The sequence below is a fragment of the Rhinolophus sinicus genome, linkage group LG02 (assembly GCF_036562045.2).
Source record: "Rhinolophus sinicus isolate RSC01 linkage group LG02, ASM3656204v1, whole genome shotgun sequence".
Classification (NCBI taxonomy): domain Eukaryota; kingdom Metazoa; phylum Chordata; class Mammalia; order Chiroptera; family Rhinolophidae; genus Rhinolophus; species Rhinolophus sinicus.
In genome coordinates this window covers 176,272,302-176,297,628 of record NC_133752.1, presented here as the reverse complement: position 1 = coordinate 176,297,628, position 25,327 = coordinate 176,272,302, and the positions used below count along the sequence as shown (strand labels likewise).

Here is a 25,327-nt window from a genome sequence, read left to right as displayed (position 1 = left end):
TATGGATAAATGTTTTCAGATTTTTGGGGTAGATACCCAGGAGAGGGATTGCTGGGTCATATAGTAATTCTATTCTTAAATTTTTTTTTTTAAGTTTATTGGGGGAAGGGGAACAGGACTTTATTGGGGAACAGTGTGTACTTCCAGAACTTTTTCCAAGTCAAGTTGTTGTCCTTTCAATCTTAGTTATGGAGGGCATAGCTCAGCTCGCGGTCCAGTTGCCATTGTTAGTTGCAGGGGGCACAGCCCATCATCCCTTGCGGGAGTTAAACCGGCAACCTTGTGGTTGAGAGCCCACTGGCCCATGTGGGAATCAAACCGGCAGCCTTTGGCATAAGGAGCACAGATCTCCAACCCCCTGAGCCACTGGGCCAGCCCCTATTCTTAATTTTTTGAGGAACCTCCACACTGCCTTCCATAGCGGCTGTACCAATCTGCATTCCTACCAACAGTGTATGAGGGTTCCTTTTTCTCCACAGCCTCTCCAACACTTGTCATCATTTGCCTTGTTGATGATAGCCATTCTAAATGGTGTGAGGTAATATCTCATTGTGGTTTTTATTTGCATTTCTCTGATGATTAGTGATGTTGAGCATTTTTTTTCATATGTCTATTGGCCATTTGTATGTCCTCTTTGGAGAAATGTCTCTTCAGTTCCTCTGCCCATTTTTAAATTGGATTGTTTGTATTTTTTGTTGTTTTGTTTTATATTTTGGATATTAGCCCCTTATCCGAGGTGTTGTTTGCAAAAATCTTCTCCCATTCGATTGGTTGCCTCTTTATTTTATTTTGTTGATGGTTTCTTTTGCAGTGCAGAAGCTTTTTAATTTGATATAGTCCCATTCATTTATTTTAGCTTTTACTTCCCTTGCCTTTGAGATTAAATTCATAAAATGCTCTTTGAACACAAGGTCCATAAGTTTATTACCTATGCTTTCTTCTATGGAATTTATTGTTTCAGTTCTTATATTTAGGTCTTTGATCCATTTTGAGTTAATTTTGGTACATGGTGACAGATAGCTGTCTAGTTTCATTCTTTTGCCATGGCTTTCCAATTTTCCCAGCACCATTTATCGAAGAGGCTGTCTTTTCTCCATTGTATGTTTTTGGCTTCTTTGTCAAAAATTATCTGTCCATATTTATGTGGGTTTATTTCTAGCTTCTCAGTTCTATTCCATTGGTCTGTGTGTCTGTTTTTCTGCCAGTACCAGGCTGTTTTGATTATTGATGCCCTGTAGTACAAGCTGAAGTCAGGGAGTGTGATACTTCAGCATTGTTCTTTTTCCTTAGGTTTGCTTTAGCTATTTGGGGTCTTTTGTTCCATACAAATCTGATGCTTTTTTTTCTATTTCCTTAAAAAATGCTATTGGGATTTCCCAATTGATAGGAATTGCCTTAAAAATGTATATTGCTTTGGGTAATATGGCCATTTTAACTATGTTGATTCTTCCAATCCATGAACATGGAATGTCTTTCCATTTCTTTATGTCTTCTTCAATTTCTTTTAAAAATGTCTTATAGTTTTCAGTATATAAGTCTTTCACATCCTTGGTTAAGTTTATTCCTAGGTATTTTATTCTTTTTGTTGCAACTGCAAAAGGAATTGTTTTTATTTTATTTTTTTATTTTTCTGAGATTTCATGGTTAGTATATAGGAATGCAGTTGACTTTTGTACATTGAATTTGTAGCCGGCAACTTTACTGTATTAATTTATTGTTCCAATAGCTTTTTGGTGGAGTCTTTAGGGTTTTCTATATATAGCACCATGTCATCTGCAAAAAGTGACAATTTAACTTCTCCATTCCCAATTTGGATGCCTTTTATTTCTTTCTCTTGCCTGACTGCTCTGGCTAGGACTTACAATACTATGTTGAAAAGCAGAGGTAATACTGGGCATTATTCTAAGTACTTTACAAATACTAACTGATTTAAATTACTCCTCATAACAAGTCTTATGAAGTAGACTCTATCATTACCTTTATTTTACAGATGAGGAAATAGAAACACAGTGAGGCTAAATAACTTTCCCAAGATCACACAATGTAATTGGTAGTGCTAGGATTCAAACCAAAGATGTCTGGCTCCAGGATCTGTGCTTTTAGCTACACTTAATTTAAAATAATTTTTTCAACTTTTATTTATTTAAGTGTGTTTTTCCAGGGTCCATCAGCTCCAAGTCACATAGTTATTTCAATCTAGTTGTGGAGGGCGCAGCTCACAGTGGCCCATGTGGGGATCAAATGGGCAACCTTGTTGTTAAGAGCACTGCGCTCTAACCAACTGAGCTAACAGGTCGCCTCTAAAATAATTTTTAAAAGTAGAAATAAAAAGTAAAAATGTGTATGTAACCCCACCCCACTTGAATTTAAGCCCCATGCAAGCAAAGAATGGTGTTCTCCTACCACCTTCACCACAGTATCTTCAGTATGTTGCTCTGTTGCTACTTATTAATAGTATTGAGAGGGAGAGGGAGCAGGCCAGTGCTGTGGGGATGAAAAACAATATTCCTTCTACTCCTCTAAATTCTTCTGGCTGGTCTAATAATCGAATTGACATGAGACAAAATAACAGGAAAAAATAAACATATTTATTATGTGCGTGTGGGGGGTTCCATAAGAATATGGGGCCTAGGACAGATGGAGCAGTTAAGGTTTTTACGCCATCTTGAGCTAAGGAGAAGGGGCGGTACAGGGACTTCAAAGGGAAGGAAGGCAATTGACATGGAGATAGAAAAGCAAATGTTTGGTAAATAAATGTTTGCTGAGCCATCTTTAACAATGGGGCACAGAGAGGACTTTGATCAAACAGGCCTTGCTAGGTTCCTCCCAGTCTGTCAAGCTCTAGCTCGTATTAAACTAGTTATCTATGATGATAGTTATCTATTTCTGGTGCAGGTCCTCTATCTAAATTCTTTTAGGCACTAAGGGGAAAGGTCAAAGGTTTTTCCTGAGTCTTTTGTTTCTTAAAAATAACGAGCTTAAAATAATCAATATCCCAAAGGCATATTTCAGGGTGGCAAACTATGCTTCCTCTTAAAACTAAGGCCCAAAGTCCTTAAAGGGCCACTTCTCAAGGGTGTGAGATTGAATGGATTGTCTCTTTCCTCTTAGTTTTCTAAAAACATGTTTAAACTTGTTTATTTCCAATTAGCTTAAAGCAGCTATTTACATGTAGTTGGAATTAAATTTGATTTAAAAGTCCATCTGGAACCTAATATTTTAAGAATTTAGATTGTGATTGTAATCAAAGTAACTTCTCCATATTTGAACACTTAAAACACATAGGATTATAGGGTCAGGCCACTAAAGTCAACATTATTGCACACATTTTTGAAATAGGTACATATTCATTCGATAAGTTTGCATACAAACATGCAAGAGGCACTCAGGGTTTTACACACCCATCACATTATGAGATTCATGTGAAAAGGGACCAAGAACCAAAGAAGATGAGGAAAAACAGGAGAATGAGGGAGAAAAAGATATTGCCTGCATCCCTGGCTAGCATCAGCTTGAAAATAAATTCCGTAGGGAGGGGTGGAGAAGCACCAGAATAAAGAAGGGACGGAGTCTTTGGTCAGCTGTAAGTGATGGAACTGGTCGTTTTGGAGATTTGGCTGACGATCTACAATGCACGTATGCACTTGCTTACGTAGCCCCTGAAAAAACCAGGCGGAGTTAACCTACAGGGTCGGTACAGACTAAAAGAGATACTTTGGTTTCTGGGCCCGCCTCATCCAAATATTTCTGTGACTGCGTGATTCATTTTGAGGCTGAAAACAAGAAAGACAATGAATGGCCTCTGTTATTTGCGAGAAAGTTGTGTGAATTAGGGAAGACAATTTTTTTTTACTACACAGAAAGATTACGGGGCACTTGTAAACGAAGTATATATTTGAGATATAAAATTATTACAAATACAGTGGTTACAACATTGTGTAGCATGAAATTAGGCATCTGGTAAAATTTGTTGAATGCATGTAGTATGGACAGTTTTGATGAGAATACACAATTCTTAGTTTAGCTCATGAGAGCTTTGCCTCCACTGCTTCACATCTCTGCCTCTTCTAGTTACTAGCGGCAAATGCTAACGTGCTACAGTGACCACTTGGACGAGGAAGGGTGAAGAGGTTTAGTCTCCTCAAACTATGCCCTGTTCTGAGGATTGGTTGTACTTCTTGTTAAAGCACCTCAATAATAAGTGGCACTATTCCTGCACTCAGAGAGGACTGCTTTCTCTTCTCCCCTACTAGAAGGGAATTAGAGCCTCTGGCTTGGAAAAAGCATGCTCTTTGTGATTCCACCTGCAGCCCAGATCATCTCTAAGAGTAGAAGAAGCAATATGAAAGCAGACAATACCTAAAGTTTCCACACCACATTTCCTCTTTGATGACTCGGGAGAGGTCAGATTCCTCTCTTCCTCCTTTCTATTACACTCAATGTTTGGCAGCTGCTTTGGCTGTTTTCTGGGTTTTGTACTCATTTTTGGGACTGTGATAAGAGCTTATGGTCCTCCTCCCCCCTCAGAAAAGTAGACAGAAAAAAGTATACTTTTTTGCATCACTTTCAAGGGGGTTGTTTATCTGCCTAGTCCATCTTAGAACCCCACATTGATAAACACCACCAAGAACTTCAATAGCCTTTTTTCTCCTAGAGAACTTGATGAGTTTTTTTTTTAATTTGTCTCTGCTGGGTGGAGGGTCACCAAAGTTAGGGAAGAGGCTTGCTAAGAGAACATAGACCTTTAATTGTGAAACATTGTATTGAAAAGTGGCTTTGCTCATTACCTCATCTACAGATTGAGACTTGCTTATGGTTTTTTTGAAAGAGTAGATGTGAGTTAGCATGAACACTTCAGTTATCAGTATTCAGTAGCTGTCTTCCTGGAAATGAGCCAGGAAGGGGGTATCCTGGTGATAATGTCCAACTAATAGCCACACAGAGAACAAAGGACATCTACAGTTTTAGAGTAAATTTAAGGAACTCAGAGGAAGACAGTTGCTTTCTGCAAGCAATGGTCTGTGTTCTCTATTGGCACTGTATAGAAGTTGACATTTAAAATACTTGTTTGTGGGCCTGCCCAGTGGTTCTGGTGGTTGGAGCTCCATGCTCCTAACGCCCAAGGCTGCCGATCCGATTACCACATGGGCCAGTGGACTCTCAACCACAAGGTTGCCGGTTCGACTCCTCGACTCCCACAAGGGATGGTAGGCTGCACTCCCTGCAACTAATAATGGCAACTGGATCTGGAGCTGAATGGTGCCCTCTATAACTAAGATTGAAAGGACAACAACTTGACTTGGAAAAAGTCCTAGAAGTACATACTGTTCCCCAATAAAGTCCTGTTCACCTTCCCCAATTAAAAAAAAAAAGAACTTTAAAATACTTGTTTGTGACCCAGCATTCACACCCCTTGGTATTTAGCCAAATGAGTTGAAAACCTATGTCCACACAAAAACCTGCACACAAATGTTTATGGCAGCATTATTTATAATTACCCAAACTTAGAAGCAACCAAGATGTCCTTCAGTAGGTGAATAGATAAACTGTGATACATCCAGACAATGGAATATTATTCAGCACTAAAAAGAAATGAGCTATCAAGCTGTGAAAAGCCATGGAGGACATTTAAATGTATATTACTAAGTGAAAGAAGCCAATCTGAAAAGGATACATACTGTATAAATCCAATTACATGACATTCTACAAAAGACGAAACAATGGAAACAGAAAAAATACTGGGTGCCAGGGAAGAGGGATGAATAGGCAGACAACAGAAGGTTTTTAGGGCAGTGAAACTATTCTGTATGATACTATAATGATGGATACTTATTATACATTTGTCCAAAACCCATAAAATGGAGTTTGGGTGACTATGATGTGTCAGTGTAGGTTCATCAGTTGTCACAAATGTACTACACTAATGCAAGATATTAATAACAGGGAAATTGAGGAGGTATATGGGAATTCTATGTACTTTCCGCTCAAATTTTCTGTAAAGTTAAAACTGCTCTCCCCAAAAGAGTCTATTAATTAAAACCCCCACACACACACTGATTTATATGTCTCCTTCCTCTTTCATGAGACATTAAAGGCAAGAACCGTATCTTTTGTTCTTTTGTACCTTTTTATTGCCAGAATCTAGGGATGAAATAGAAGATTGTTCTCTTATTAGTGCATATCTTAACAATACCTCAGACTTAACATGGCTAAAGCAAAACTGAGGATTTAACCTGTCAAACCTGCTAGTCTTTCTGCTTTTCTGATTGAAGTGAATGGCAGTTATTCCAGTTCTTCAGTTGCTCAGGCCAGAACCCTTAGGATTATTCTTGACTTCTTTTTTTTCTCTCTCACCCCCAGCATCTAGATTTTCCATTAGTCCTGTTGGTTCTATCTTTTTTTTTTTTTAAACTTTTACTTATTTTAAGTGTGTTTTTCCAGGACCCATCAACTCCAAGTCAAGTCGTTGTTCCCACCTAGTTATGGAGGGTGCAGCTCACAGTGGCCCATGTGGGGATCGAACTGGCAACCTTGTTGTTAAGAGCACCATGCTCTAACCAACTGAACTAACAGGTTGCCCCTTGAAAATATATTTAAATCCAACAACTTGCTGCTTCCATTACTCTTACTCTTGTTCAAGCTTTCATCATTTCTCACTTGGACCAGTAGCTTCCGAATTCGTCTATATGTTTCCACTCTAGCTCTCCTCCATTCAACATCTTCTCCATTCAACAAGGACTTTTAAAAAAACACAAATCCACTGATGTCAGTCCTTTGCCCAAAAACTAAAGTGGCTTTGTAGCTTCCGGGTTTCCTGTCACATTTAAAATATAATTCAGGATCCTCACCATTATTTACAATGCCCTGCATTGTCAGACTCCCAACATCATTTCTCCTACCTCTGTGCCCCTGGTTCACTCCACTCTTGCAAAAGTCAGCCTTTCGGGCACTATGCCAAGCACACGTCCTTCTCTTGGTGTCTTTGTATTTGAAATGCCTTCTCTTTGAAATGCTGTTCTCACAAATGCTCCCAAAGCTTGCTCCCTCTTGTCATTCAGGTTTCTGTTCAAATGCCATCTCTAGTGAGATTAACCCTATCTACCTTATCTTAAATAATCCTCCTTTTCCAATTCTTAAATAATCCCCCACCCCCAGTTTTTATTATATTATTCTTCAAAGTGCTCCCTTATTGTTATTTGACATTATGCATTTATTTGCTTATTTATTGTCTGGTGTATTAGTCTGCTAATGCTGCCATAACAAAGTACCACTAACTGGCTGGCTTAAATAACAGAAATGTATTTTCTTACAGTTCTGGAGGCTGGAAGTTGAAGATCTGGGTGCCAGCAGGGTTGGTTTCTCCTGAGACCTCTCTCCTTGCAGATGGCTACCTTCTTGCTGTGTACTCACATGGCTTTTTGTCTGCACATCCCTGGTGTCTCTTTCTCTACTTATAAGGACACCAGTCATAATGGATTAGAGCCCCATTCTTATGACCTCATTTAAACTTAATAACTTTTGTAAAGGCCTTGTTTCCAAATACAGTTACATTCTAAGGTACTGGGGATAAAGGCTTCAGCATATGAATTTTAGGACACAATTTGGTCGATAACACCCCCCCCCGCAACCCCCCTCGCCAAAGTTCATTTCCTTCTCTCATGCAAAATACATTCAACTCCATCTCAACAATCCCTCAACAATCCCCAATTAACCCATTCCAATATCAATTCCAGGGTCCAAACTCTCATCTCTATCATCAGATGTACTTCAAAACTCTTCCAGCCTCTACCCATTACTAGGTTCCAAAGCCACTTTCACATTTTTAGGTATTGGTTAGAGCAGAACTCCATTTTTTTGGTACCAGAATCAGTATTTTTTGGTACCAAAATCAGTATTAGTCAGAGTTCTCCAGAGAAACAGAACCAATAGGGTGTGTATGTGTGTGTGTGTGTGTGTGTGTGTGAGAGAGAGAGAGAGAGAGAGAGAGAGAGAGAGAGAGAGAGAGAGAGATTTGTTTTAAGGGATTTGCTCACATAATTATGGAGGTTGGCAAGTCCAAAATCTGCAGAGTGGGCTGGCAGACTGGAGACTCAGGAAGAGCCAATGCTGCAGTTCAAGAACAAAGACCATCAGGTTAGATACCCAGGAAGAACTGATATTGCCATTGAAATTGGAAGATAGTATGCTGACAGAATTCCCTCTTGCTTTGGGGGTGGTGTCAGTCCTTTGTTCTAGTCAGACCCTCAACCGATTGGATGAGACCCACCCACATTATGGAGGGCAATCTGCTTTATTCAAAGTCTACTGATTTAATGTAAATCTCATCTGAAAATACCCCACAGAAACATACAAAGTAATATTTGACCAAATATCTAGGCACCGTGGTTGTCCAGCCAAGTTGACACATAAAATTAACCATCACATAGGTCTCCCATATTAACATGTAAGCTCTATGAGGATAGGGACTTTGTCTTAGTGACATTTGTATTGCTTGCATTTAGGATTGTACCTAGCATACAGCAGGTATTCAATAAACTGTTGATGAAAAATGCGTAAATGACTGACTGATTGACTGAATGAATATTTGTTAGGGCTTTAAAGTTTATTAGTTGGTTTTTTTCACTTGCATTATCTTATTTAATTCTTCTAATAATTCTATGGGCTGAGTATTATGGCCTCCCATTTAAATATTGAAATTGAGAGATAGAGAAGTTAAATGACCTATTCAGATGTCTAAACTCTAGTTCATGTTCCAGAGCTGGGGCTCAGATTTTGCTCTTTTGACTTCCAATCCTTTGCTTAGTCAATTACACAAAATATTCCCTCTCCTACCTATTCTTCTTAGTGTTGATGATAAGACAAAATAGAAAACATAATAATGCCCAGTCACTGCTGGATGTTAGAAAGGGTATATATAGTGAGTGAGAAGGATATTTGTGCCACACCCGAGGCAACTGTGCTCAGTAAGAGGAGGTATCAGAGAAAGAGATTCTGCAATAGTGGTGGATGATCATATCTGGGAAGCATTGAGATGCTCTGCAAGGAGAGTGTATCTTCTTTCTCTCATCCTAGAAGAAAACCAGTTAAGAAAATACTGGAGACAGTCTTTAAATATAAGCCCAAAGATTTTCCTCTGTGCTGCTTTCCAGAAATAGTTTGGCATATGGATATTTGGGGAAAGTTTGGTGCTGAATTTCGGGCAGCTGTTGTATAGGTAGTGGTTTTTTTAGTTTGTATTGTGACATTCACTTCCCTTAGTAACCTGGTTCTTCCTTTTTCTTCAGATCTTCCTTTATCAGCTGTAATGACCTATTTATCTTTGTAGATATTATTTGGAGCATATTCTGGCATTATTATTGATTTTAACAATAAGTATAATATAAATGATGCTATGGCCTGGCAGAGTCAATTTAATCTCTGCCAGGTATTAAACAGTAATATATATATATATATATATATATATATATATATATATATATATATATATAAATTACTTGGAATTGGCAGACATAAAAGCATGAAATTAAGTTTCTAAGGATATAAGTACTAAATAATGGCATATTTTCAAAGAGGTTTAGGGGTATAGTATTAAACAGCAAAGTTCACTGTTCTTTCCATAGAATATTCTTATAAATAGACAATAGTTGGATTTCATTAAAGAGGTGACAAGAAGCAAGCTTAGTTGACTGACTAGGCTAGTGAAATTGATGCAACAGATTATAAATTTTTAACTGCCATTCTGGTTTACCAATAAGAGTGAAGAGTTTATGTCCAATCAATATGTTCTCTCCCATATAGAACTGTCTGCCTCCATAATGAAATTATTGAATTCCCCTAAAATACTTATCAGGTATCTACTTTAAATAATGTACTGTGTCAAGTATTGAGAGGGTGATGGAAATGATAGAGGAAAAGACACAGAAATGAAATGAGCACAGCCTCTGCTTTGAAGATTGGAGAACATTGCTTATATAAGGAATTGGTCTTTTTTTTAGACTTTTTTTTTTTTAGAGCAGTTTTAAGTTTACAGAAAAATTAAGAAGGTACAGAGATTTCCTATATACCTGCTGCCCCCATACATAACCTCCCCCATTATAAACATCTCCCACCAGAGTGGTACACTTATAATTGATGAACCTACATTGACACATCATAATCACCCAAAGTCCATAGACTTTACATTAGGGTTCACTCTTGGTCTCGTACATTCTGTGGATTTGGACAAATGTGTAATGACATGTATCCATCATTACAGCATCATATAGAATAGTTTCACTGCCCTAAAAATCCTCTGTGCTCTGCCTATTCATCCCTCCTTCCACGCCTACCCAAATCCCTGGCAACAAGTGTTCTTATTACTGTCTCCATAGTTTTGCCTTTAGCAGAGTGTTGTGTAGTTGGAACCACACAGCATGTATCCTTTTCAGATTGGATTCTTTACTTACTAATATATATTTAAGGAACCTCCATGTCTTTTCATGGTTTGATAGCTTATTTCTTTTTAGTGCTGAATAGTATTCCATTGTCTGGGTGTACCACTCTTTATTTATGCATTCACCTATTAAAGGATATTTTGATTGCTTCTCAGTTTGGGCAATTATGAATAAAGCTGCTACAAACATGTGTGTGCAAATTTTTGTGTGAATGTATGTTTTCAACTCCTTTGGGTAAATACCAAGGAGCTTGATTGCTGGATCATATAGTAAGAGTATGTTTAGTTTTGTAAGAATCCACCAAACTATCTTCCAAAGTAGCTGTACTCTGTAGCATTCCTGTTGCACCACATCTTCACCAGCATTTGGTGTTGTCAGTGTTCCAGATTTTGGCCATTCTAATAGATATGGTATCTCAGTGTTGTTTTAATTTGCATTTCCCTCATGAACATGTGATGTGGACCATCTTTTCATATGCTTATTTGCTATGTGTATATCTTCTTTGGAGAGGTGTTTATTAAGGTTTTTGCTCTTTTTTTTTTTTGCCCTATTTTTAAATCAAGTTTGTTTTCTTATTGTTGAATTGTAAGAGTTCTTTTTATATTTTGCATAACATTCTTCTAGTCGGGAATATTTGCAAATATTTTCTCCCAGGCTGTGGTTTATCTTCTTATTCTCTTGACAGTGTCTTTTGTAGAGCAGAATTTTTAAAATTAAGTCCAACTTATCAATTGTTGCTTTCCTGTATTGTGCCTTTGTTGTTGTATGCAAAAAATCATCTCCTTACCCAAGGTCATCTAGGTTTTCTCCTGTTATTTTCTAGTTTTGTGGCTTTCTGTTTTACATTTAGATATATGATCCATTTTCAGTTAATTTTTAGGAAGGGAGTAAGGTCTGTGTCTAGATTATTTTATTTATTTATTGTTTGTTTGTTTGTTTGTTTGAATGTCCTGTTGCTCCAGCACCATTTGTTGAAAAAACTATCTGCTCCATTACATTGCCTTTGTTCCTTTGTCAAAAATAAACAGTTGAGTATATTCATGTGGGGCTTTCTGTGGGGCTTTCTGTGGGTCAACTTTGTTCTTCTTCAATATTATGCTGGCTATTTCAGGTCTTTTGCCTCTTCGTATAAACTTTAAAATCAGTTTTTTGATATCCACAAAAATAACTTGCTGGGATATTGGTTGGGATTGCACTGAATCTATAGATCAAGTTGGAAAGACCTGACATCTTGACAATATTGAGTCTTCCTACCCATGAACATGGACTACCTTTCCAATTATTTAGCTCTTCTATGATTTCATTCATCAGTGTTGTAGTTTTCCTCATGTAGATCTTACACATATTTGTTAGATTTATATCTAAATATTTCCTTTTTTTGAAAGCTAATATAAATGGCATTGTGTTTTTAATTTCAAATTCCATTTTTTATTGCTGGTATATAAAATATTAAAAAACTGACTTTTTTTATATTAACTTTGTATCCTGAAACCTTGCTATAATCATTCAGCTAACATGTATGGGACCCTATTCTATTCTGGCCCAGACAAAATCAACCAAACCAGATGGACCTTCCATGGAGTTCCAATTTAGATATCTAAAATTCAAGATAGAATGGCGTATCATAAGTCATGTATGGTCTTCAAATATATTTTCTTTGGTGAGGAGGATTTTGCATTTTAATTGACCCTTGAAGGATGGGAATGACCCTTGAAGTAGGGATGACAGAAATTTGTAAGACTGGGACAATAACAAAGTAAAAACTGTTAAGGCAGGAAATGGGTCCTGTTTGAAAACTGACAAATAGTTCAGTTTGGCTTGGGAAAAGGGAAGATACACTTCTTGGGTGTTTAGTTCATGTTCCAGGTAAGATTGAAATAACTAGTTGATATCATGCTAAGGAGTCAAGAGCTGCACCATCTAATATGGTAATCACTTGCCACATGTGGCTATAGAGCATTGGAAATGTGGCTAGGAATCTGTTAATTTCATCCCATTTTAATTTATTTGAGTTTGTATTTTAAAAGTGAAGCAGTGTAAAAATTTTTGAGGCAGCGTAAAATGTTTTTGTTAAACAGAACTTTATTGTTTTAATAAGACTACATTTCATTTTGATTATTGAAAATTTAGTATGCTGTTAAGTATAAAATACAGATTGGAGTTTGAAGATTTACCATGTTTCCCCGAAAATAAGACCTAGGCGGACAATTAACTCTAATGCATCTTTTGGAGCAAAAATTAATATAAAACCCGGTTGTATTTTACTATAAGACCTGGTTTTTGTAATATAATATAAATATAATATAACATAATACCAGGTCTTATATTAATTTTTGCTCCAAAAGACACATTAGAGTTAATTGTCCATCTAGGTCTTATTTTCAGGGAAACACGGTAGTACCAAAAGGAGAGAAAAATATCTCATTAATAATTTTTTATATTAATTATATGTTGAAATGAGAATATTTGGGGTATATTAGGTTAAATAAAATATATTAAAATAAACAACTTTCTTGTTTTTATTATTTTTTAATGTGGCTACTGGGAAATTTTAAATTTCATGTGTGGCTCACATTGTATTTCTGTTGGGCAGGACTAATCTTGACTTTTTTAAATACCCATTGAAGATACTCACATAGGAGATTGATATGATTAAAATTTTGATTTAGGATAATTCATCTTGCACTGGTGTGTGATGGATTGATTTTTGAAAGAAATTGGTGGAGGGAAGACCCTTTAGTGATAAATAGTTGCAACCCTGTTTAGACAGGAAAATCAACATTTCTCAAATTTTTTTTTTTTTTAAAGATTTTATTGGGGAAGGGGAACAGGACTTTATTGGGGAACAGCGTGTACTTCCAGGACTTTTTTTCCAAGTCAAGTTGTTGTCCTTTCAATCTTAGTTGTGGAGGGCGCAGCTCAGCTCCAGGTCCAGTTGCCGTTGCTAGTTGCAGGGGGCACAATCCACCATCCCTTGTGGGAATCGAACTGGCAACCTTGTGGTTGAGAGGATGCACTCCAACCAACTGAGCCATCCGAGAGCTCAATGGCAGCTCAGCTCAAGGTGCCGTGTTCAATCTTAGTTGCAGGGGGCGGAGCACACTATCCCCTGTGGGACTCGAGGAGTTGAACCAGCAGCCTTGTGGTTGAGAGCCCACTGGCCCACGTGGGAATCGAACAGGCAGCCTTCGGAGTTAGGAGCATGGAGCTGTAACCACCTGAGCCACCGGGCTTGCCCCGTCAATTTTTTTTCTTTCTTCACCCTGGGGGTGTATTTTCTACAGTGTTTTCAGACACAAAATGCACTCTACCTACACCTAAACAAATAAAGGAAGATAAAAAATACTGTAACAAAAGTTGTTCTTTATGTGGAATATTACAAATACAGGCGATGAGTAGAATTAACCTTGGTGGACCTTAGAGCAGTCACTACTGTGTTTCCCCGAAAATAAGACCTAGCCGGATCATCAGCTCTAGTGCGTCTTTTGGAGCAAAAATTAATATAAAACCCAGTCTTATTTTAATATAATGTAATACTGGGTATAATATAATATAATATAATATAACTGGGTCTTATATTAATTTTTGCTCCAAAAGACGCATTAGAATTTATGGTCCGGCTAGGTCTTATTTTTGGGGAAACACGGTAGCTTTTTGGGGTGCCTTGAAATGCCACTTACATTGTTCTGTGAAAAAGGTGGTTTTCCCTGTCTTTACCTTGAAGTGGCTAAAACCTTGTGTTACTCCCTGATTTTAGGATTTGGGATTTGTTTGTTTTTCTGCTTGGTTATCACACTAGCAGACATCCTTCCACAGAGTAACATGACACTAGGATTGAGATTTACGTCTGCAGATATCTACATTTGGATCAAAGGCATTTCAGACCATTATTCCATTCACTGTCTTCATTCTACTGAACCCTACATTAGGTAGGAATTCATAACATTCCTCCCCAAACATATTCCATTTAGAAATTTATCCACTACATCGCCTCCTCTTTTGTTTTCAGTAAAAATGGAAGAACATCTCACAGGAATCTAATGACACAGGATACAACTTTTACGACATTTACCTTGCTGGCCTATCCTAACATATTCCCTCTAGATTGATCACCAGAGCTATGATCTCCTGACTGAACCAGAGCTTGGAATCTAGTGGGACCTACTCCCAAGGTGCACCAAAAACCCCAGTCAACCAACCAATCTCCCCCAAATGCATCATCAAACAGTTATATTGAGCAACTATTATCTATTGGCCAGGGTGAGGATTGCCTAACTTGGACCTATCTGTACTGAACTCTGTACTGAACTGGTTTCTGAGCGTAAGAAGATTAGGTAGGTCCCACTTGTTTAAGAAGCCTGTGTCTCAATAGCTTTAGCACACTTTTAGATTCTTGAGATTTCAGCTGAATTGCAGTTGTAACTTTTCAAATATATATATATTAATGAAAGTAGATCTCTCTCTCTCTCTCTCTCTCTCTCTCTCTCTCTCTCAAAAATGCCTAGCCTAAATGCCTAAAGATAATTTTCTCAGACTGAGTTTAGCTAGCGAAAACAGGTTTCAGATCTCTCTCTCTTTCACACTCCCTTCTTCTTCTTTTTTTTTTTTTTTTTTAAGATTTTATTGGGGAAGGGGAACAGGACATTATTGGGGAACAGTGTGTACTTCCAGGCCTTTTTTCCAAGTCAAGTTGTTGTCCTTTCAGTCTTAGTTGTGGAGGGCACAGCTCAGCTCCAGGTCCAGTTGCCGTTGCTAGTTGCAGGGGGCACAGCCCACCATACCTTGCGGGAGTCAAAACCAGCAACCTTGTGGTTGAGAGGACGCGCTCCAACCAACTGAGCCATCCGGGAGCTCAGCGGCAGCTCAGCTCAAGGTGCCTTGTTCCAACTTAGTTGCAGGGGGCGCTGCCCACCATCCCTTGCGGGAGTCGAGGAATTGAACTGGCAACCTTGTGGTTGAGAGCCCACTGGCCCATGTGGGAATCGAACCAGCAGCCTTCAGAGTTAGGAGCACGGAGCTCTAACCGCCTGAGCCACTGGGCCGGGCCGGCCCCCACACTCCCTTCTTTTTATCAAGAAGAAAATATTCTACAGATCTCAAACATCTAAAACTTGACCCTCAGTGTTATCTTTATCCATCGGGGTTTTACACAAATTATTTTGGGGCAGGTATAATCCTGACTCTTCACAATTATTTTGTTTATTCTTTCAATTAATATTGGGCAAATAAACACTGAGACAAACACTGTGTTCTGAATTATATTGGAGCCTACTCTGAGTAAGTGAAAGGGAAAGGACAGACCTACATTGTACTTTCACTGGTGCCATTTGCTCTTGCAAAAATGAAAGAATAATTATTCTAAGGTTAGGGAGTAGGAAAAAGAAAAAACAAAGTGATTTAAAGCCTAGAGTGGCATTGTGAGATAAATACTAAATAAAACCGAAGATAAAAAAGAATGGAGAAAAGACTAGAGGAAAGGGGCTTCAGGGTCATGTTACTGTAAGCTATAAGCTTCAGCCATGAGCCTCATGGGCTGTGGAGTACTTACACGTGGACAGTGCGACTGAGGAACTGAATTGCTAATTTTAATTATTTTAAAATTGGAGCACTTTAAAATATTTCCCCATTAAACACAACTTTTGGTAGAATATATTTAACTGTAGAAAACTTAGAGTTTAAAATGGAGATGTGTTGTAAATGTAAAATATATACTGGATTTAGAAGACTTGGTAGGAAAAATAAGTAGACTAACTTATTTTTACATTGATTACATGCTGAAATGATATTATTTTGGATATACTAGGTCAAATAAAATAATTACTAAAATTAATTTCTCTTGTTTCTTTTTAAATTTTTAATGTGGCTACTAGAAAATTTCAATATTACATAAGGGGTTCGAATTATATTTCTATTGGACAGCGCTGCCACACTGGATATTTTTTGTCCTTTGGCTGCTAAATTCAGTTGCTGTGGTAACTAAAGGGGCCTCTAGGTTTGTGTTTCCTGGAAGGCAGGGTGAGATGGGGGAGGGGAGGTGTGCCCTCTGGGAAGATTTTCTTGGACCTCACGTTTCACCTGTCTTCAGTTCTCTCAGCTAACAATCAGATTTAGAAAATATCCTCATTTAAGGGAAGGAGACAGCATAATCTGGTTTATTTCACGTCCAGTAGTTTCAGTTTGAATTCTAGGCCCTCAGCAAAACCCCCAAAGAAATATGCACTTCCTCCAATTTACCTAGAAAAATTATGTCCACTTACAGGGCTTCTCTCAACCCACACCGTCTCCCCACATACTGAAGGGGTTGCTGGGCTACAAATTAATGGGCATTAGGAATCCTTGATGCTATCTCTCACTCGCTCAGCTCTTTAACCACAAGTAGTTTGTTTTGCTCTGTTTACTTTCACACTGGAGCCTCTTCTTCTCTCCTTTTGTTATCCTTCATCTTCTTCTCTTCATGTTTTTTTAATCTGTTTTTGTTTCTACTCATCTGCTCAGTTTTCTTGTATAGCTTAGTAATCAGATATTTATCTCACACTTTTTTTTCAAGAAATTCACAGTCCATAATTAATATGATACTGATAACTCTCTTTGGTTTTGTAGGAATCATTTGGCCTTGTTTAACATCTCCATCCCACCCCCCGCTTTTTTTTTTTTAAGTAGAAGAAGAGAAAAGCTACAAATTATTTAAGGGCCAAGACTTTTTTGTCCTATATACTGATGAATTCTCAGCTTCTTGGAGAGTACCTGATACATAGTACTTGTATGTGCTCAGCAAATACCTGTTTAACCGAATTTGATAATTGTTCCATCTCTAAATGCTGTAAATCTGAGACTAGAGGCAAAACTTGCAGAATGGGTAGAATTCAGAAAGGGTGGCATGGTGAATGGCATATTGAGGAGTTTAGATCATATCCCATAGGCAATTGATTCTCTCCTTCCTGCATCTTAGGGGAGTTGGTCTAGCTTCTGGATATTCAGGTTTCCCACCTGGAATGATTATGCTAATCAGAGGACAAGTAGAGCCAAAAATTGGCCCACTTCTTCCTTCCCTTTTCTTTTCCCAGACTATCCTTTCCTCCCCTTCAAGATTGTAGACTCAGGAGATAATCGCAAAGCAGCTGATAAATTCATAGGATCATGAATTTTCTGCTTATACTCCTTCAAACAACCTTAACTCTCAGATAGTAGCACTCACTCGACTTTGCCTTACATAGATAGCATTTATTCTCATGTCTTTATAGATTGGTTCCATTCTGAGCAGACGCTAGAGCAAAAAATAAAGTGTATTTGCCCTCCCTCCAGGCTTTTCTGGTAACATTTTGTCTGTGAAACTAAGAGGCTGTATCTGCTATTAGAAGAGGGAAGCCAATGAGCTTAAAAAAACCGTAGTGGGAAGGGTGCAGGATGTGGTTTTAACCCAGGGCACCGACGGAGTTGTTGCCTAGGGTGGGGGCTGAATTAGATGTTACAAAATTCCGAAAGGTCACGAGATTATTTGGGGGCGGGTATGGGGAGGGGCTGGGGGGGGGCTCGTCTGCCTGCTAGACTCCACCCTTTGCAAAGATTATAAATGGGTGCCTGGCGTGCTCTTCAACAGTGAGAGTCAGCGTGAGATGTAGAGCATTACTCAGAATCTGAAGAAAAACTTGCTGCCAGAGAAGGACATTTTGAAGGTTTGTTGGCTGGAAGAGGTGTCCCTGGAATCACACTCCTAGATCTTTCTTGAAGATTGGAAAATTAAATTAGGGCCATGGGGACACAGAAGGTAAGAATGACACAATTACCAATTATTTTTGCTTGTTTGGGGTACACTGGGAAAGGCAAACAGTAAATGTGATCTCTGTGTTCTATTTTATTCTAAGTCATCACCTATCCATCTTAAGGCCTTTTCATTTCTTCTCCAGCCTGCAATGCTACAGTTTCACCAGTTCTCTTTGAATGTCATATTCTATAAAGGATTTATCTGTACCATCACTTTTCTGTCCTAGGAAAAGTCACCTGGAGACGTTGTGCTTGTTTCTCGGGTTTATTTTACATAATTACTACCGAGGATGAGCCGGTCGAGTGTACCGAGCATCAGGGACTGCTCAGTCGTGCTGATTACAAGTGTGGGTTCAGGGGCAATAGGAGGATTTCTATGGAAACATTAGACCTTGAAAAGACTTGAGATGTGTTTAGGGGCATGGGTCAGTGTCCAGCGGTCTGTTCTATGACCTATAGAATTCTCTGGATACTAAAGAGAGTGAATCCAGTTGTCCTTCCTATTGTTAGGATTGTGAGTGCACAATTTAGTAATATTGTGTTATGTATGTGGTATTTATAATGAAGAAAGGCATTTTCACTAAGGTAAACTTATTTGAAAATAAAGGAAGATAAGAGAAACGATTAAAAAATGGGAAGGAAAAGGAAGGAAAATTACAGATCAATAGCATTTATAAATATAGATGAAAAATCCTGAACAAAATATTAACAAACCAAGTCCAGCGTGTATAATAAAAATAACCTATATTTACTGGAAAAAATTAGTAACTAAAAAGTAAAAAACTAAAAAATGGGAAGGAAGAGGAAAAGCCCCTCAAGGATAGTAATGATAAGGGGGAAAAGAGGTTTTCACTAAAGGGAAAAGGATTAAACAGAAAGCTATGAACTGGCAGGGGGACTTATGCCTAGTTGCCTCAGAGGCAAGGTCAATTCCGGGAACAGAAATTCTCAGACTGCCACTCTTGTCTGATCCGGAGAGAGGAGTTTAAGGAATGGTTGGGGGCTGTAGAGGATGGCCTCAGGCATAAATATTGACTTACCTTAAGGTGAATATCTAAGATAATACCCACTTGAATTATTCCTGGCAAGCTGAGATGACTGGGTTGATTTCTGCCGCCCACTCTCCACAAGAAATGTCTCCTCTCTGGTGGGTTGTGAGTGTACTTGTGCTCTCCCCCTGCTGGGTGGGGGATAGCAGTACAGCATTAAGTAAACTGGAAGAATTTCAAATGGGGCCAGGATATAGTGGGTAGATACACCATCCAGAGAGAGAGAAAAAGAACAGCTCAGTAGTGAAGACACACACACACACACACCACCACCACCACCACCACTGCTCTGGGTCTTCTGTGGAATCTAGGGTACAGGAGAGACTGCACTGGATCTAGCTGTTTCCCAAGTCATCTGTTCTTAGGAATCCTAAGTCTGTCTACCTGTGCCCTCCCAAGTTCTTTCATTCCTCCGTGAAATTCTCTTTGCTTTTATTTTACCTGGGGCAGTTTTTTGAATGCTCCCAAACTGACTAACCCAGTTCCTCTTAACTGTTTCCTCCCCAAATTTTCTTGCCCCCTTTCCCAAGTTTATTCTACGTTCTTGTCCATATATCTCCAGATAAAGTCTTCAGTGATAATCTGCTCTTTTGTGTTCCTCATTCATTACCTAAATCTCATTAAGTTTTTGTTCTTTTCGTACCACTCATAGGCTAAGTTATTCAAATATGTCTCCTTAATTAATAAGAGACAATCGTCAATCAAGAGTCTTAAGGACTGTTTCTCCCCTCCCACCCCCGCCAGGTCACCGCACCTCTGGTCTTTGCCATCACCATTGCTGCAATAGGCTCTTTCCAGTTTGGCTACAACACTGGAGTCATCAATGCCCCTGAGATGGTGAGTGCCAGGCAACTAGAATTAGAATTTGGAATCGGGAAATTATCCTTTAAGTAGGGTTTCAAGAACTAAGAATTTCTGACAAACTTGGTTCTAGCTTGGCTTAAGACTGAAGAGGGAGAATAATATTAGGGAAATCTATTTGAATCGTTAGTCAAAACAAAAAGCCCAGTTGCTCCCCATACCCTGGACTATACCTGTTCTTCCTCTCACCCTATGGTGATAAACTTCCTTTATTATCCCTTAGGGGTTAGTTGCAAAGAAGTGGGGTGCTCTCAGGAGAGGGCTGGGGTAGTCACTGAATATCAGTGCTACTACCTACTGAGGTTTTCAGAACAAATAACAAATGGTTCTTTTCAGAGTTAGTAACATTAACTCCAATATGTTATCTGTCTCTTCCATCCCCATCTAGTCATTTTCTTAGTTCTCTACCTATAAAGTAGTAATTGTAGTGTAGGGAAGGGAAAATCCCCAGTACTTGTTGTCTTTTCTCATCCAACTGTAACAATCTGCCCTCCCACCAACCATTTTAATTTGCAGATCATAAAGGATTTTATCAATTACACTATGGAAGAGAAGTTAGAAAACCCTCCCACTACAGTGTTTCTCACGACCCTCTGGTCCTTGTCGGTGGCCATCTTCTCCATTGGTGGTATGATTGGATCCTTTTCCGTTGGACTCTTTGTCAACCGCTTTGGCAGGTATTGCAAAAATTGGGCAAGGAAAGGGGCTATTCTGGTTGCACTGAGGACAGGTATTGAGAATTAAGATGGAAGATGATGACACATTTGGATGAGAGCACCTCAAATTCTGATCAAGGAAAATCTAGTCCAACTGGCACTGAATATGACTATTGCTGAGAGCTCTCCTACCCTGCATAGCTTCCACCCAGCCATCAAGAGATGGGCCATGTGAATGAGTGATTGGCCTTTGCAGTCCAGTTTTAGCTGATTGAGTTATTCTCTAGTAAGTTCACGATGGAGTTTCCCAGAAACATACTTTATTTACAAGGTTAGAAGTTGTTTGCTTTTCTTAAAAATTTTGGGGTTTTATGCAAATGTTTTCATTATTTTACACAGCAGGATTGGGTGGAAATAACAGGGGTGCCAAAAAAATGTATACACGTGACTTGTATTCATCTTTTGTTATTGGTGTGTATTGAGTATTGCAATATTAATACAGTTCTTTTCTTTCCTTAAAATGTATACATTTTTTTGGCACCCTCTGGATTTTGTAATCCTTGGTCTTTGGCAAATGTAACTGAACTGATATGTCTTTTCCAGAAAAAAGAAAACTAAATGTTCTCACTCTGTGCTAGCTTAATAAAATGTCTTAGCGGGTAGAATATCTGGTGAAGGAACCATTTAGTTGCTAACTAGATGTTCTGGAAGCATAAATGGAATTTAAGTTTAAAATGAAAACAACCTATTTTATTTAATAATGTTTGTTTTTCTTTTTGTTTTTTGTTTTGTTTTTGTTTCTTTAAATTTTTATTTATTTTTAAGTGTTTTTCCAGGACCCATCAGCTCCAAGTCAAATAGTTGTTTCAATCTAGTTGTGGAGGGCAGCAGCGCACAGTGGCCCACGTGGGGATCCAACCCGGCAACCTTGTTGCCAAGAGCAACCAGCTCTAACCAATTGAACTAACCAGCCGCCCCCTGTTTGTTTTTATTTTTGAGGCTACCTTTTGTCTACTAAAGTCATTAAAATTTTAACGAGGGTTTCCCATAACTGACATCGCTTTTTCCTATTATTTTATTAGCAAAAGAACCAATAGAGGAGGGGGGGGGAACAGGGAAAGGAATGCAGAGAAAGGTAAAATTGAGAATGAGGGATGAGATTTTTCTCTTAAAAAGGGTTCTCTACTGTGGCTGCAGTTTTAAACAGTCCCAGTGCTAGGCCACACAGCAACCCAATTAAATCAGCATCCCTGGGGACAGGATCTAGAGTATCAGTATTTTTCACAACTCCTCCAGTAATTCCAATGGGCCACCCAGTTGAGAGTCACTGTGGAAGTATCGTGTTGCTGGTTCTTCCCGACAAACAGCTTTAGTAACTTTTCAGTGTTAATCTTTTACTTCTGTCTTATATCAGCTGTTTCAGTGGCTCTGCCTCCCACATTTGTAGTGCATAAATGCAGTAATTTATTATTTGATACTGGTTATCAATACTAATTGTTGATGGTATCACCACAGTCCAGCTTAGAGAAAGAGAGCCGAAGCTGACTGCTTTTTGCATAAAATTTTCTCTAATATACAAAAACTTGTCTGAAATAATTTATCATCATTAGTATGTTGGTGACATATCTAAGCAACTACATTACAACTAAATGCACTGAGAAGCACTGGTCCAAAAATTTCTCTTGAGTGTGTTCGTGGACCAACTATGTCCGAATTGCCTCTGGCAGTAGTTCTCAAACTTGAGCTTGCACCAAATCACCTGCAGGGCCTTTTAAAACAAATTGCTGGGCCCTACCCCAGAGCCAAGCCTAATGATTTAATAAATCTGTGGTGGGTGGGACAATTTTAATTTCCAGCAAATTTCTAGCTGAATCTGTTAGTTTGTGGACCACTTTGAGAACTACTGGTCTAAAGTGCTTGCTGAAAAAAATACTAGGCTATAGCTAGTACTTAGAGAGGAGAATCTTAAACAAGTTCTCTAGGTGAGTTTTATGCATATTGAAGTGTAAGAACCATTGATCTTGATTATCTCAACTAGAAATGTTCTGATGACAGAAAATGGAAAAGTTAGACCAAAAGAGAAGATACATGAGCTTGGGGAGAGTAGAATAAGGAAAGAAGGGGAAAGATAAGGCCTGTTTTGCTAACTTGACTTGTCTTTGTTTAATCTTTCAGGCGCAATTCAATGCTTATCGTCAATCTATTGGCTATCACTGGTGGCTGCCTTATGGGATTCTGCAAAATAGCAAATTCAGTTGAGATGCTGATCCTGGGTCGGTTGGTTATTGGCCTCTTCTGCGGACTCTGTACAGGCTTTGTGCCCATGTACATTGGAGAGATAGCTCCTACTGCCCTGCGGGGGGCCTTTGGCACTCTCAACCAGCTGGGAATCGTCATCGGGATTCTGGTGGCCCAGGTACTCTAGAATTTAAAGTTACTGAGTGTTAGTTTCATGGCTCATTAAATGGGTTAACATATATAAAGCACTCAAAAGAATGTCTAGCATAGATTCACCCATATATGAGTTTCAGATATTATTATAACTCACCCACAGCTAAAGAAAAAGACAGGGTAGAGAAAGGAAAAGAAACATTTATCCTTTCCTGTGGTGAAAGAATGGATGATTTTCTGAACTTTTTTTGTTTGTTTTAATCCACTTGTGGCCTCTAAAGTATAGGATTTATTTATACTATTATCTTCGTCTGGTTTCTAGATCTTTGGTCTGAAAGTCATCTTGGGAACTGAAGAGCTTTGGCCTGTGCTGTTGGGATTCACCATCCTTCCAGCTCTCCTACAAAGTGCAGCCCTTCCATTTTGCCCTGAAAGTCCTAGATTCTTGCTCATCAACAAAAAGGAAGAGGAAAATGCTAAGAAGAGTGAGTAGCCTTCACACCTTCACTATAGGCCTTTTAGGGTTGTTGATTATTTTAGGATGAGGATATTGGATCTGTTTTGTGTCAGCTCCTTTCCTTGCCCCTCAGAACTCAAATGAAGAGTTTATTACTGTTAAGTCAGGAGCTTTCAACCCCTGAAGAATGAGGTGAGAAGGTAAGTTAAGGCACAGATGCTGATTGATTAGCCATGTCCAGCGCTCATTTCATGTGGCTTCTCTCCAGCTGTCTTATGGGAAAAATGAACTCAGGACAGCACCTTATCTATATCCTTTCTTCTTTGTTCTCTTCACCAGTCCTCCAGCGATTGTGGGGTACCCAGGATGTAGCTCAGGACATCCAGGAGATGAAAGATGAGAGTGCTAGGATGGCACAAGAAAAGCAAGTCACTCTGCTGGAGCTCTTCAGAGTACGCAGCTACCAACAGCCCCTTATGATTTCCATCATGCTCCAGCTCTCTCAGCAGCTCTCTGGAATCAATGCTGTGAGTATCGGTTTTTGTGTCCAAGGTGTCTTGAAATACCTCATTTAAAACACCTGATCAAAGGTGAATAGCATTAGTTTTTGCTCACCATCTTACACAGAGAGTGCCTCACAATGCTTGCCACATAGCAGCCACTCAGAAAATGTTGATTATCCAGGTTTTAATTTGGTTTTGTTTTTATTTCTTAAAATTATACCGATAGTACATGTTTTCCATGTGGAAAATGAGAAAATAAATAAAAATGAAAAATGTGTCACTCTTATCTTGGAGTGGATGGTTAACATTTATCCTCTTCTAGACTTTTTTTAATATATCGGCCAACACAAATTTCTCTAATTTTTATTCATTCTTTTATTTCCAGTCTTCTTTAACTCTGATCTACCTTATATAATGTCATCAATAATAGTGTAGGCAGTGCAACCAAAGTAGGTCTGAGAATTCATATGTTTTGGCTTTTCTCCCAGACTTTACATTCTAAAATCAGTGTAAAGCCCTGGGGAACAATTAGGAAATCAGTTCAAGAGGTCTAGGGGCACACTGGCAACTTCAGACTGAGGTGGCCTTGCCATTCCACATATTTTTTATAGCTAGAATAGAGACCATGATAGTTTAAAGTGGGGGGCAAAACGGAAGCTAGCAATTGGCAAATGGCCCTTCTAGTCTATGCAAATATCAGCTTCCTGCTTTTGAATCTTTGTTGTGGGAAGAGAGGGTATTTACTACCTCCTATCCATTTGTAGTTAAAATATTTGGATATGAAGAGCAGAACACCCTTGTCTCACCTTTTAAAATACTGATTCATGTCCTGAGTGTTTCTCATCAGTCTTTGATATGACTAAATCATTTTGTGACAAACCATTTTGCAAAATACACTTGATACTCAAAATAGTAAGTGGGCCCTTTGCCTTTTTTCCTCCCTTAACACACCAGAAAGGATACAGTAGTCCCCCCTTATCCGTACTTCCACTTCCTGCAATTTCAATTGCCCATGGTCAACTACAGTCCAAAAATATTAAGTGGAAAATTCCAGAAATAACAATTCATAAGGTTTAAATTGCACACAGTTCTGAGTAGCATGATGAAATCTCATGCCTTCCCAGATATGAATCATCCCTTTGTCCAGCTTCTCTACTCTGTACATGCTCCCTGCCCGTTAGTCACTTAGCAACTGTCTGGGTTATCAGATCGACTA

The 25,327-nt window shown here is 38.7% G+C and overlaps 1 protein-coding gene across 2 annotated transcripts in view; it reads left to right on the top strand.

Annotated features, from left to right (window-relative positions):
• Positions 1–25,327, top strand: part of SLC2A3 (solute carrier family 2 member 3) — a 60,384-nt gene that overhangs the window by 28,485 nt on the left and 6,572 nt on the right. Inside the window, exons 2-7 of one of the 2 annotated variants that reach the window (XM_019713514.2) lie at positions 18,031–18,198; positions 19,988–20,080; positions 20,621–20,781; positions 22,936–23,176; positions 23,474–23,636; positions 23,948–24,135. In XM_019713514.2, the coding sequence (XP_019569073.1) occupies positions 18,184–18,198; positions 19,988–20,080; positions 20,621–20,781; positions 22,936–23,176; positions 23,474–23,636; positions 23,948–24,135 (861 nt within the window). In that variant the 5' untranslated portion in view covers positions 18,031–18,183. The remainder of the gene's footprint in view (positions 1–18,030; positions 18,199–19,987; positions 20,081–20,620; positions 20,782–22,935; positions 23,177–23,473; positions 23,637–23,947; positions 24,136–25,327) is intronic. The other variant, XM_074326072.1, reaches the window with a different exon arrangement.